Source organism: Papilio polytes, unplaced genomic scaffold (assembly GCF_000836215.1).
Source record: "Papilio polytes unplaced genomic scaffold, Ppol_1.0 DF823991.1, whole genome shotgun sequence".
NCBI classification, from domain to species: domain Eukaryota; kingdom Metazoa; phylum Arthropoda; class Insecta; order Lepidoptera; family Papilionidae; genus Papilio; species Papilio polytes.
In genome coordinates this window covers 99779-113754 of record NW_013525213.1, presented here as the reverse complement: position 1 = coordinate 113754, position 13976 = coordinate 99779, and the positions used below count along the sequence as shown (strand labels likewise).

Below are 13976 nucleotides of genomic sequence, written 5' to 3'. Positions count from 1 at the left end.
AATATTTCTTTTCATCAAACGCCGTAAAAGTAAAGTCGATATTTTTTGAATAAATATCAAAACAAGATTAGACCCTCGGGGATAGGAATTTACATAATCGAAACATTGATTGAGGCCGACGTCGTAGAGACGCCTCGCAAAAAATAATTCCCGCGTAACTGACGGGTGTCTGATGATGTACGATAAACTTGCCAACTTTCCTTTTGGAATCGCCTTTAATGAGATATTGGGAACTTTTTTGCTCGTAAGCATTTCAGGATCAAAATTAGAATTGAAACTAAAACATGTTAGCTGAACTAAAATGTGATAGAAGATGATCACATGGATTTTCAATGATTTCTTTCTGCATTATTTGGCATTTATTCCAAAGAAGGAAAGAGAACAAAAATGCAGATTGAAAGACGCTGGAAATATAACAAGGACAAGGGAGAAAAAGGAAATTAAAAAGATTGTCTTGTGGTAGAGATCATTTTGTTTGTTGTATGTGCAGGTCGTCCGGAGCCGTCTGTACGGTGGCTGGTGAACGGTGTGCTGGTGGATGAGGAGTACGAGCACAACACGGGCGACGTGATCGAGAACAGGCTGCTGTGGCCGGCCGTGCGCCGCGCCGACTACGCCGCCGTCTTTACCTGTCAGGCCGCCAACTCGCACCTCGTGCCGCCCAAAGAGCTTTCACTAGTTCTTGACATGTTCCGTGAGTTATTATTATGCATAAACGTGACGGATATACAGAATATATTTATTTCTCTCTCTTAAAAAGGAACTTTAATTAGCAACAAATAAAAATATTAACCTGGCACCGTAATTACGGATTAAAATTGTAATGTCCTTAATCATTGTACAATGCGATACTACGTAACCTAAATAACTTTGCATAGCACGGCAAGTAGACGTAACGCTGAAAAGTCTGCAATAAAAACACGACCCTCAGCATGTATTCAATTTCGAAATGATACTTCCAAAACAGCAGCAATTGAGAGCGCAACAAAGCCGGGAGCGGCTGTTTTACAGTTGGAGTATTTCAGTGGCGAAGGGTTTAATGAGACAGTGGGGTTGCAGTGCGGCCGCTGACGGTGGAGATCCGGCGGCCGCAGGCGGGCGAAGCGGGCGGGGCGGGCGAAGCGGGCGCGGGGGGCGAGCTGACGGCGGAGCGCCGCTACGAGGTGGCCTGCGAGTCCGCCGGCAGCCGCCCGCCCGCGATCCTCACCTGGCACAAGGGCAAGAGGCAGCTCAAAAGAATCACGGTCAGTGCTCATTCCAGTTTTAATTATAAAATATCGTGAACTAGGTCGCAGGATTGCCAGAGCTCCATTATAGTGGTTGTAGTGCTGTCGTCTTTTTTAATTTTAATTTTAAGGTTCTGTTTTTAGTTTTATGGAGATGGCTAGAGTGGAAATGACTATTCAAACGATAACCCTTGGAAATTAAATAGTCACATTTATTTTGTATCTAGTATTACATGGGACATAACAGCGAACAAGTTAAAAATACTACATTCTGTCATCATACAAAAGTTGAGCTCACCGATTTTCTCTCACTTCTATTCCCGCTCGTCAGAATAGTGACCAGCTACGTCCCATCTTGCTTTACTTCTCTTTGCTGTTCGCTTTTAGATATGAAGATATAAATGTGTCTGCAAATACTTTTTAACATTAGGAATTGTTAGCGTTTGTCTTTGTCTTCTAGATAAACACGACCTCTAATCTATTTTCAGAAGAAATCCCTAGATTATGTATTTGTTCAACTTAGCGTACGAACATAAAGTTAACGGTACATCTTGTCTATAAATAAATGGAATAAATATATTTGGGTAGATAATGCTACTGAATTAACCGATATTAACATTGCGAGCAGTTTGTGCAAAAGTTGGCGCGCGTTCAACTTGACATAAATTGTCTGATAATGAAATAACTTTATCTTTTTATAACACCAAGCCCAGAACTTGACCACAATCCAAATTGTTGTTAAATTTAGCTATCATTTTGTTAGGCTCTATTATTATATAAATGGTGATGTAGTTTTTTGTATAGTAATCGAAAAAGATAGAATGTAAAATTTCACAAATAAAGTTATTTGGAAAGTATAATGTCATTTCTTATAGTGTTCAATATAATGATGTCACAGAGGACAGTGCCAGAAGGGTTGAGATAGAGTAAATCTGAATGCTGCGGTAGTGCGGTGTATAAAATCGTGGTTACATAATACGCTGAATGTCCGGTACTTAGGTGTAATTAGAGAGGTGAGGTGCGCGGCTGGCGCGCTGCCAGGCGCGGGGTCTGATCGATCCCCGCAGCCGGCAGCCGGCAGCCGGCAGCCGGCAGCGGCGGCCGCGGCAACGCCAGCACGATGAAAGCGGCCAATTCCTTATCGACGTTATTAACCCCGCTCGAATCTCGTAATAGCCGTATCATTTTCCCTACTTTGCTACATATATCTTCTGGTAGCTTGCTTTAACTCAATTTCAATCGAGATAAATTCCATTTATTTTGTACTACATTGTGTGTCTTTCGAATCACGTTAATTATACCCGTTATGTTATTACTACTAAATCTATTGCTGCAAGCTACTTTAATTTCAATTCTACCTAAATTGTTAAAAATAAGGCCACATTTTGACTTGACATTCCCCGTTTTCGTCTTGAGCATTTTTAATCAAACGAGAAGACAAAAATGTTTGAAAGTTCAAAGGCGATCGTAATACTTCACATGAAGGTTTAAAAGAGTTTTCGTTGTAATATACCTCTTTAGGTTAAACCACATAAGAAATTGCATGCTCTTTTACAAGAAAATTGCCTATGAATAATAATGATCCTGCAAATGTTTATGGCTTAAGTTATATTTATCTCTACCAAAGGTTTAGAAGATGTTATAACTTCCGGTTTGTTGTAGAATCCTTGCAGGTTTTTACGATAACCGAATGTGTGAAAGTAAATTATAATTTTCTATGAAACGTATTAGAATTGTATTGTAATTTTTTAACATTACTCAATTTAATAATTTTTTACTATTACACGCAATGTACATTTTAGGCTTATAGACTTTGTAATTTTTTTTTAAATAATAGTTTACTAATTTTTAAATTATATCAATATTTTTAAGTAAAAGATGTTTATTTTTTATCCAATAGCCGGCGCTTGTTGTACAAAGTTTTGATGAACGTTTGCGCTCGTAACGAGGTAAAGAAACAAGTTGCCGGTACAAGGGCACACAACGAGACAGCGATGCTTTTAAATCATGTAAATATTAGAATACCGTCGAACTGGGAAATGTTCCCTTTCGTACTTACTCTTTTAATATTGAATTCGTTTCCTTTGTTGACGACGGAAAACTTTTTGCTCGAGGAAATATAATAACATTGTTGCTTTACCAATAATATCTTCAACAACTATGTTAGGTTACGTGTTTTTGATTCTTTCTTTTTTCTATATTCTGTTGATTTGACAGTTTGTTTGTTAGATTCGAAAATATACTATATCCCCTCTACAAGGACAAAGTAAAATCTCAAGACTAAAACACCATTTATTGACTTTTTTCTATAGAAGGATTGTCTGTTTGATCTAAAAGTTTTAACAGAATGTTTTTGTACTATTTACAATGACAAGAAAAGATAGAGTTTAAAATTTAATCAAGTACCTGCATTGGGAAACATAGCATTTATGTTATTGGCGGTGCGCCAGCGTCTCGGCGCGGGGCGGGCCCGGAACGTCGGTCGCGCAGACGACAATGTTTTTACGTTATTGTAAAAGTTAAGGTCATTTTTAAATAAGCCACACAGTGAAATTCACATCATTATTTTTACAATTTTATTAAAAATGCAATATAGTCTCACATTAGTGTTCAATTATGTTTAAAACTAAGCTATGAAATGTTCTTCGAGCCACTTTACTTTTAATTTATTTACACAATTACATTATAAAGCAATTAAGAACAAGCCGATAATGATTTTTTTTCCTAAAATACACATTATTCAAATCCAAGTAGCAACAAAATTAAATGCAAACATTTGTAAATTTAAAAGCAATCTTGAGCGATGTGAAGGCAATCCCTGAATCCGATGTCGCTCTTTGAGCAGCGGGTAAACACCCCGCACCCCGCGCCACTCGCCCCGCGCCCCCGCACGCACCCCGCGCACCCCTCGCGACCTCTTTGCTAACCCATTCCCCGGGAAGAATCGTCTACAAACATAGGTACTTACAACCAACCAACTCAAAACAACAAACAAACACAAAGGCACACTTCTGTGTAACAATTAAAGTTGCTTTTGGTCGGATATTATTAACTAACAGACAGCTCTTTGCTACGAAATCTTTCAAGTTGTAATTTATGAAAATAATACTAAATTATATTTCAATTTATTAATCATCTTTCGTTTTCAAAAAAAAATATGTTAAGTACTATCTTTTTTTAGTCTATTTAATATACATTCTAATTACGTATTTGAACCGTTTACAAACAAAATACTCATAACTATTACTAATATTTGATGGGTTGACGTCATTTCCATGTTAATCTAAATACCCATATTGATAATTCAAGATAATTACTATTAGGAAATTACAACGCTAATACTGTGATATATTAAACTAATTTTACTGATATCATTGAGTTTTAGAGTAGGTACAGTTATAATATACTTCGTACAGCATATCAAGGGTGGAGTGCAACGAACCTTAAGTAAAGATTCAATGGAGGAGCAAGAGATATGTCTGAATCATGTCAATTTGGCGCGTATCACGTTAGTTTTCTCGTCAATAAAAGTAAAGTTGTATTTTTCATACACACTCATTAAAATACAAACCAGTACAAAACGAACGAGAATTTCCCGGCTGATTTTCAAAACGCCCTTTCGTGTGTAATCGGCCAACCGGCGTATTGGAGAAACAGAGTATTGCAACAGAGAGCTTATTGCTACTACTGCGAACGTATTCCTGCGACGTAAACGAGCTCTCATTCTCCGAATCTCAGCGGATGTTCATTTTTCCTACAATAAATAAGTTTTTTTTTCTTTAATAAAAACAGCTTTATTGCCATCTAAGAATACACAGAGTTGTACAAAATAAAATATTGTATGTTTTGATGGGGACAAGACTTTCCATCAAACAAATTTTAAAAAGAGACATGAACAGAATTTCGTTTAAAATATTCTTCCTTGAGCATTGCAGAGGAGAGCGCTGGCGTCGCGTCACGCGCCACTTGTAAGTCAACGGGACAATTTTATTCGTGCACCATTTGCTGTAAACTGTGAAAGTCGTTTGGACAAAGTGCAGGCCTCGTAACACGTGCAATACAACTGAAATATTGTCTTCATTTAAAAGGAATTTTGTCGTATTCTTAAGATGGGAAACTTGTTTAGTGAGACGGTGTGAAAGTTAATGCAACACTTATAGACTATCTCGATTTAACGGATCCGGATGCAATTAGCTACCAGCGCTAAAGAAATTGACGTATTCTTCTTGAGATGAGGGCGAGACGAGGGCGATACGAGGGCACGGTATCATACAACCCTCTCGTTGCTTTTTCAGCCTCTATTCATTTTATAATAGTATTCGAGTTTTTGCACAAGTTACAGATTCGAAAGGCAGAACGGATGAATTCTTTCGTAATTAATTGCGATGGCATTCGAATTCAACCAATGATCAATGTTTTATACATAATGCAGCCGATTGCTTGTGTATTGCAGAGTTCGGGTGCAGATTAAATGTTACAAAGCTTGTGTTCGCCTGAATAACTGACACCGGTACGGAGCGGTCAGTGAATGTGCCACCGCGCCGCTCAATGCAAAGGATTTACGAGGTTATTCTAGTAACATTACGACCTCAAATAGCTCCTCCAGTACTACGGCAGCCGAATGAATGCACTCAAGTACTGGAACTTGATCTGAAAACGTTTTGAAACTTACTAGTAAACGTTCGTAAAACTTCTTAACGAATTCTCAGTACTTAGGCATTATGTCAAAATACTTTAAATACAAGAATTTACGAGTATTTCCATTAGTTAAGGTCAAGCTATTATAACAATGACTAAATAACAATCTCGAGGTGTTGGTATCTCACTAACAATTCAGTGTGACCGTAAACAAGCAAACAGCGAGTCAGTTGTGCGAGAGCCGAGACGCAGTTTGTCAGAGATAGTGATACAAACATGTCCGGCGCAATCAATACGTGCGACGATATCATCTCATCGGCCGCCTGCTCGCTTCCTCTCACACCTTATCACACATAATTAAACCTAATCAGTGTTTATTGACCCATTACTATGTTAATTATTGAATATATTATATATCCATAATTAACTTGTGTCTATTTTGGTTATAAAAATATCTTCGTGAACGATTTCGTCCTCAACCATTGGATTTTATAACTTTGATATTATCATGTATAAGAGAATTGTTATTATCTTCAGGTTTTTCAAATAAATCATACGCAATGTAGGTTTTGCTACATACTTGCTGCACGTTTGCCTTTTATATTTCCTTTTTCTAATAAACGAAGCGAACTAACAATAACTGACAGGAATAGGGAAATTCTGTCGAGAAATATTCAATACATTTTGTTCATGCTTTTACTGAACAAGATTTGCTCAACAAATTTGCATAACCAATGGAAAATTATTTTGCACCTTTAAAATGCTAATCAGCATTTATGTATAAACAGAGAGTTTTCTTTCGTCCTTGTTTTGCTAAAATGAAGCAAAAAAAGGTGTTTGCGACCTAAAATTATATTGATAACAAATATTTAACTTCTCATAGCTACATTAGGTAATTACAACATTAACATCCAGATAACATTAATATTCAAGTTACAGTTAATACGATAAATGTTATTAAAATAAAACAAATATCAGATTCAGTTGCATCGCAGTAGTTCCCTGAGAGTCGTGTCTACAAACAACATGCACATTTATCACCCTCACATGAATTCCAACATTACACCGCCCGAGGGATAAAAGCGAATTTGCCAAGTGAACCTCTGCGCTTTAATATTTCAGCCGAATAAAAGCAGAGAGAATGGACAAATAGGATACGCTTATTCCCTCCCTAACTGCATCTACACAACAATTTTGTTGTACAATTCCGTGTAACGCCTGTGAAGTGAACGCTGAGACACGTACAACCGCCATGTGCCTCGTGTCTAATGTCTAGTGCCCCGCAAGCCGCTGAGTTATCGCTCGCGCTTAGAAAGAACGGCGCTAAACTCTCAACATGTGCTCTTATATATTTTATCTCTCCTGACGTAACAAATGAACGACGGAATTGTTAAATCTGCCAATGGAATTGCAACAATATGTTTTAATTCAACCAGATGCTACTTGTCTCAATGTATGTATGTACGTATAAAGTAATCCTGTTTATTACGTACGGTTAGAACATTATGCTGCTAATACTAAATTAAACAATTAAGGGAAGTTGTAAGAACTGAACATTTAATTGTAGGTATTAACTACTCCAATTTTTTCATCAGCTTACTCGTTTATAAAATACGATGTAACTATGATAACCCTTTCTGGTTTTCCTTTATTCCCCAATTCTGTCTATTAGTTTCAATTTATTTTGTCTTCTAGTGTGTGGTGACAGTCTGTATATTACGGGACCTGTCCTCGAGCACTGATTAACTGACACGTCCCACCGCCCGGCTGCCGCTGCGCGCTGTCCGCTACCGGTGCACGACGCAGCGCTTGCACTGCTATTTACTACCTCCCCCTACCCTGCCCTGTACATCCTGCGACACAGCGCCCTCTATCGGAATGCAAGACACTCCATCGTCGTGTAAAACAATTTGAGACATTCGTACCAGCTATAGCGTAATCGAAATGAAATTGTTGCTCAAATTCACATTTAATTGTTATCTATTTGCCGCAAATAACCAATTCAAATAGATAGGATGGTTACTAGTACTTGTGTTAAAATTAGTGTTTTTTGTTTATTACGTTAAAAACCTATGTATACAGATAAGCATCCCGAATTTATTATGTGGAGTGCTCGTTCAACAATTGTTGATGGATGTAAAGTGAACACAAAGAATGTAATTAAACAAAACAGAGTAAGTAGCCGGTGAGCGGCGCGGCGCGGCGCGGCGCGGCCACAATCAACTACGATTTGCAATTCAAATGTTACGTACAACAACACACACATCCCGCGTTACGATACTGATCAATCCATTTGCCGCCGCACGGCCATTAATAAGAGCGGCTAGCTTGTGTTCTTTGCTAGTTTTACATTTTGTTACATTTCAATTTTCAGATGTTAACTTAATACAATCGTTATAGGCTTTTGTTTAAATAATTTCTCTTTGGAACATAATAACCCTTGCTTATTATTAAATTTCACGATATAAATACCAAATAAATTATTTCGTATTTCATAAAAATATTTACTCGTCTGAGAAAGGATTAAAGGAAAGAAAGAAGCCTCTCAGAAGCTAAGGGTCCGCTAGCGCCTAGCGGTTGCGGTCCGCAAAAAGTTAGTGAGCGTTGCTATACCCGAATTCTCCTCCTTATTTCATTTTTAATGGAAACCACTTTCTCTTCAGCTGAATGTTTTCCATTTACCACGTGTACGTATTTCTTCTAATTAAGATGTAACGTTTTATGTCGAATATATTTTAATTATCCACGTTGACAAGACGCGATTCGTTACAAAGTGAAATTGCTCTTTGTAGCAAAGGTTGTCTAATTAAATAACATACGTAAACATAATGATAAAAAACATTTTTGTCGTGTAAAAGACTTTGTTAAAACGTATCAGCGTTAGGATGTAATGTAATATAATGTTATGACATGGAGGTCTCATTGAACTTCTGTACGTGAAAACGGAGCACGCACTCGCAAGCACTGGTACAAAGGGGAATTTACTGTCGGTGCGTGAGCCTCGTGAGTCGTGAGCGCGCTGGTCATAGACATCGCGCATTTAACACTGCATGGTAAATAATACGCGATAACGATAACGCATAAGTATGTCGCAGTTGTATGTTTATGTCGATAGCATTGTATTGTTGAAGTTTTAAGTTCAACAATTTACTGTTTAAACTTCTGGCTAGTTGGATACTCTTGTGTTCGTGTCTATTATCGTCGGCGCGCACTCCTCGGTGATAACAATGTTTGCCTCTTTGTAAATAATCCGTGAAATATAATGGCACGGCGAAACGGTCAAGTGAACAATCCATCACAGCCGTCGATATGCGGCCGAGGAGGTTGTATTGGCGCACCCTCTCCCCTTCTGGCACCCCGCCGCCTCACCGCTTCAATCCCAGTAACCCTAACACTTTTAACGGTTACTCCGTCCACTTCATTACGTTTTCTTCAGAAGGACGAGCTTTATAACGTTTTGTAGATTATCTCGCTTTTACAAAACTCACTTTTTACCTTAAAACATTAAATTGTGATATTTTGAGAAACTTACTACGATAAAAATTATCTTGAAATCTGTGCAGTGAAATTCAAATAAGATTCCGTCGTGGAGTTGTGAATGAGCGACTGCACACGTCCGCCTGCACACTGCAACGTGTCGGCGATTTGCGGCGCGCGGAGTCGCGGGGCACTAACTTATTCCATATCTTATCGTACGTCATCTACAACTATAAATGTACCTTCCATGTATTTGTGATTCCAGACTGTACAAATAAACTTGGATTCACAGAATCTCTACGTTAAATTTCATGTCTTTCCAATGCGGTGAGCAGTGAGCTGCGGACATCATTCTGCCATTGTCTACGAACACGCCTCATGTTATATTTAAGAAGAAAAAATATCTATCGTGTTTTCCTTACCATTTTAAAAACTCATCAAATCTCAATTCATAAAATAAAAGAATTACAACCGGACTCTGTACTCTGTAGTCAGTGTACGATAAAATGCATCATAATTTTTATCTCTATTTTTCAAATAGAGCAGTGAAATAAAAATACTACAAATAGTAAAGCGCGGCTCCGGCTGATGCCCGGTAATCAATTACGTGAGAGTACTGATGGAGCAAAGTTAATAGAACCACCGCGCCCCGCACCCCGCACCCTGCACACCCCGCACACCCCGCACACGCCGCATTCATACACAAGGCACTAATGAACACATGGCATTCGGATCTATCAATAATTCCGATCAGATAGTGAAAACTGTGATTTTTTTTAAATTTCGAAGTACTTGCGATAGCTCTGACCTTCCACACACCTTTACTTACATAAACTTGCATATCGTCAACTATTTGAAGTGCCTTTTATATCCTACTTGATACATCGTCATAACTCTTATTTATTTTCCTCAATTTATTGTTTCTATTGACTTGAAACAATATTAACATTATAATGAATAGAATTCAATAAAGCTCTCCGTATCATATACACTCATAACAGCATCGTACGTAGGTTGGTACAGCGAGCGTTTACTCGCCTCACTAAACTTTCAATATCGCCTCGGCGCCAAGTTTCCTTTGTTCCAAATCGTTCAGTGCAGGTTTGTTTGTATGGTTATTGTATGATGCAGCCGCGGCCGAGTTGCAAACTAAATCATTGAATACAACTTTGTATGTATGGATTCTCTGAATACGTGCAACGAATCGCATAGAATTGAACAGCGGAGACAACTTTGATTTTGACAATTATTTCAACATGAGGAACTTGCACTAGCTATTCTAAAATTACTTTTACGGTCGTTCTCTGATAGGTGAAAGGCGGTATTATGGTAAAGCTGTTGTATTCACTAGAGCTGACAAATTATTGTGTCTTGTGTGCAGGAGGAGCAGCGCGACAACCTTACGGTGAGCGTGATGAGCTTCGTGCCGACGCTGGACGACGACGGCAAGCTGCTAGTCTGCCGCGCTCAGAACCCCAATGTCTCTGCGCTCTTCCTCGAGACGTCCTGGCTAATCAGCGTCGTATGTCAGTACACGCACACCTTATCGCCAGTATGTTTTATAATCTATGTTGTCATGCACTATCAATGTTCGTTGTGACGCAGACCCGCCGGTGGTGAGGCTGCGGCTGGGCAGCTCGCTGGCGGCGGGAGACATCAAAGAAGGCGACGACGTGTACTTCGAGTGCCACGTGCGCGCCAACCCACCAGCGCGCAAGCTCTCCTGGCTGCACGACGTAAGTACCTCACCTCTCAACTCCGTCCTTCGCGTCGCACACACTCCACGCCACTAACATCAACATCATTAGCACCTACTTAGGACGTTAGTCGTCACCCTCTACCACTTTCCCAAATTTGAAGTGACTCAGAGACGCACTAAAATCTTCCCCTCATCATAATAACCTCCCCAAACTTGAAGATCCCTTGCAGCAAAGTATGTTTTCGTGAGTAATTAAAATATCTCAATCCATGTTTTCATGTTTATGCAGAAATTATATTCTTTATTGATGTACTTAATTTATGGTGTACACTTTAAATTTATGAATGTGATCAGCATAGAGTTACAAAACACCAGTTAAATAGGGGGATAAGTAAATTAAATAAGGATATTGGTCCTCGACGACAAAAGGTAATGTGACAAGGGAGATAAAAGAGACGCAATAAATACTCTGCAAATACTCGTACTTATTATAATTATCCAGGTATTTTTTGCGCTCATTTCGGGACAAGGGCGGAGTTGTAGGGGGTGCAATTAGCCGCCCTCTGTCGTTGCCAACGCACACCACTCGTTATATACTTTAATGACTTACAACATTATTTTCTTTAATTGGCAAAGATTAAAATGATCACATATTACGTTTCTAAATTCTCGTTTATTTCAATGTTGGTAAATTCTTTTGAAGTAATTGTGTTGCCCATTACCGTGACGTCTAATGTTTATTAGAATAAATGAACCCAAACAACAAGCGATTAAAACTCTTCTATTTAAATTGCCACCGCAAAAGAGACATCAAATAGAGCGTTCAATTCATACAATTAAGGTTACCGTATCACTTTTACACCAAAGTTAGAAAGATTTAAATATCTTGTAAAATTCTAACCTTATAATGTTCTAACGGGATAAAACGTCTTATAAAATTGATGTCGCAGATGTCGAGTGAATACTGAAGATTGTGAAAATGAAAAGAAATGCAAATTGTATTAGGTGGCCTTGTTACCGCCCCTGCCCCCGCCCCTGCCCCTGCCCCCGCGCTCCAATCCAAAGGATTTAGGGTTACTGTTGGATTTAAATAAGAAATGTCTTTATATATTTCTTCACAACCCCAACTTGGCCCCAAATTAAAATTGATGCGAAAAGTGGCAAGATTTTTAACGAGCATTATTCTATCTTATTTTCAAGTAAATTTAAAAATAACGGTATTTTAATGATTGTAACACATTGCCATTTCTAACACTCATTTTAGTAAGTCAAGTTTGTAATGCTTGATAGAGATGTAAGGAAGAATAATAAACAACGTTACCTACACTTGTGCCTAACAAGTAACATAACTAATTTAGAAATTATATCAGCAGTACCATCTTTGTCAAGAGCGAAATAATGAAATAAATAGCATACAATAGAGGAAGGCAGCTTACGTATAGGTAAGCTGGAGTCTGCAGACGAGGCTATCTATGAGCGGCTAACAAAGCGGCCGGCAGGAACACTGGAGTGCGACATGTCGAGCGATGTTCAATTTCGTGGTCAATTGTAAATGATTTATCCGAGAAAGCACTTTGCAAGACCAGTGGCGGAGCACATAGCTCACAATAAGGTTACGTGATTCAGTTTTGATTTTATACCTTCCATAATATTGAATATGCAATTGACGTTGTTAGTGTGGTATTACATCTTTTTTTTTTGTTTATGGCATACTTAATATAGTTACTTATGTATTTTGTATACTACTGTCCACCTTTTCACACTTACTTTAGTCTGTGATGTGAAGAAACTTAGAAGATTAGTTGACCGACGTTAAAAATGTTCTCAGAATTCGGCTTAAAAATTTTAGGCAACACTATTCCGTATAATAATTTAAAAGCGAAATGAGAAAAGTTGTCATTTAAAACTTCAGTTATAATGGCAGCACACAGCGTGTAATATAAAATTCTAGAAACAGAAAAGACTGGAGTGTTACAGTAATCCTTTGTGCGCGGCGGGGCAGGGCGGGGCAGGGAGGGGCGAGGCGGGCGCGGACAATACATATTTTAGCCACCTTCTTTCCTACTTGTCGTCCTCCTGCATGAAAAATAGATTACACAGTCGCAGTTGCAGTCGTAGTGCTATCAGGTGCGAGCTGTCTCTTGCTAGACACATGTCCCAGTGCCTTGTTCATTTCTTAATCTTTCTACATTTATTTTAGATGCATAAAATTGGCTATGTACAGTCAATATCAGATTTATTTCAATAGGAATATAAAACATAATATGTATAGATTTGAAATGTAGTGGTGGTATAGTTTTATTTTACAATATATTTTGAAATGATGTAATTATGGAAACGGTAAGTAATTTGTAAGCTCATACACGCTTGCACTACTATTGGACGATGTTACTTTATAAATAAAACTTGGTGTACATTTGAGTTAAAAAATTAGAAAATGAAACGATTTAAAGCATCGTAATAAAGAAGCCATGAGATTTCCTTAAATCTTAATTAAAATTTCATTATGCCAACAAGAACACGTCGCGTCGTCGTCGGGTCGAAGTGAAATTCCAACGTTGATGTGTTAAGCGTGGGCGATAATAGGCCCGCAAACAAAGCGGAGCGGAACAACTTGTCGCAAACTCTTTGTGCCGCCTCTCCTCGCCTCGCTCGCGCACTGATTACCAAAACATTTACATTCTTTTGTTCGCCTCGCCTCGCCTCGCCTCGCCGCGGCTGCAAGCACACCAGCGACTGTTGTTGCATTATTCCCGACCTGTAATCGTTCATGTCATGTCGTGTTCTGATAATCATCGTTAGATATTCTAGACATGCAAGAAGCAACAATCCTTTAATTAAATGTAACTAAACTATGTTTGTAGATAGTTAATAGCCATCCTGTCAAGCATTTTTCCTGTCAATAAACCTTTGCATCTTTTATTCAAACCGGTAGC

General features: G+C 38.5%; 1 protein-coding gene across 2 annotated transcripts in view; it reads left to right on the top strand.

The window, feature by feature from the left end:
- The window catches only part of LOC106101416 (nephrin-like), a 61478-nt gene that overhangs the window by 28577 nt on the left and 18925 nt on the right, over positions 1-13976 (top strand). For both annotated transcript variants that reach the window (XM_013280652.1, XM_013280651.1), the window contains exons 5-8: positions 491-694; positions 1060-1244; positions 10723-10867; positions 10947-11077. In XM_013280652.1, the coding sequence (XP_013136106.1) occupies positions 491-694; positions 1060-1244; positions 10723-10867; positions 10947-11077 (665 nt within the window). The remainder of the gene's footprint in view (positions 1-490; positions 695-1059; positions 1245-10722; positions 10868-10946; positions 11078-13976) is intronic.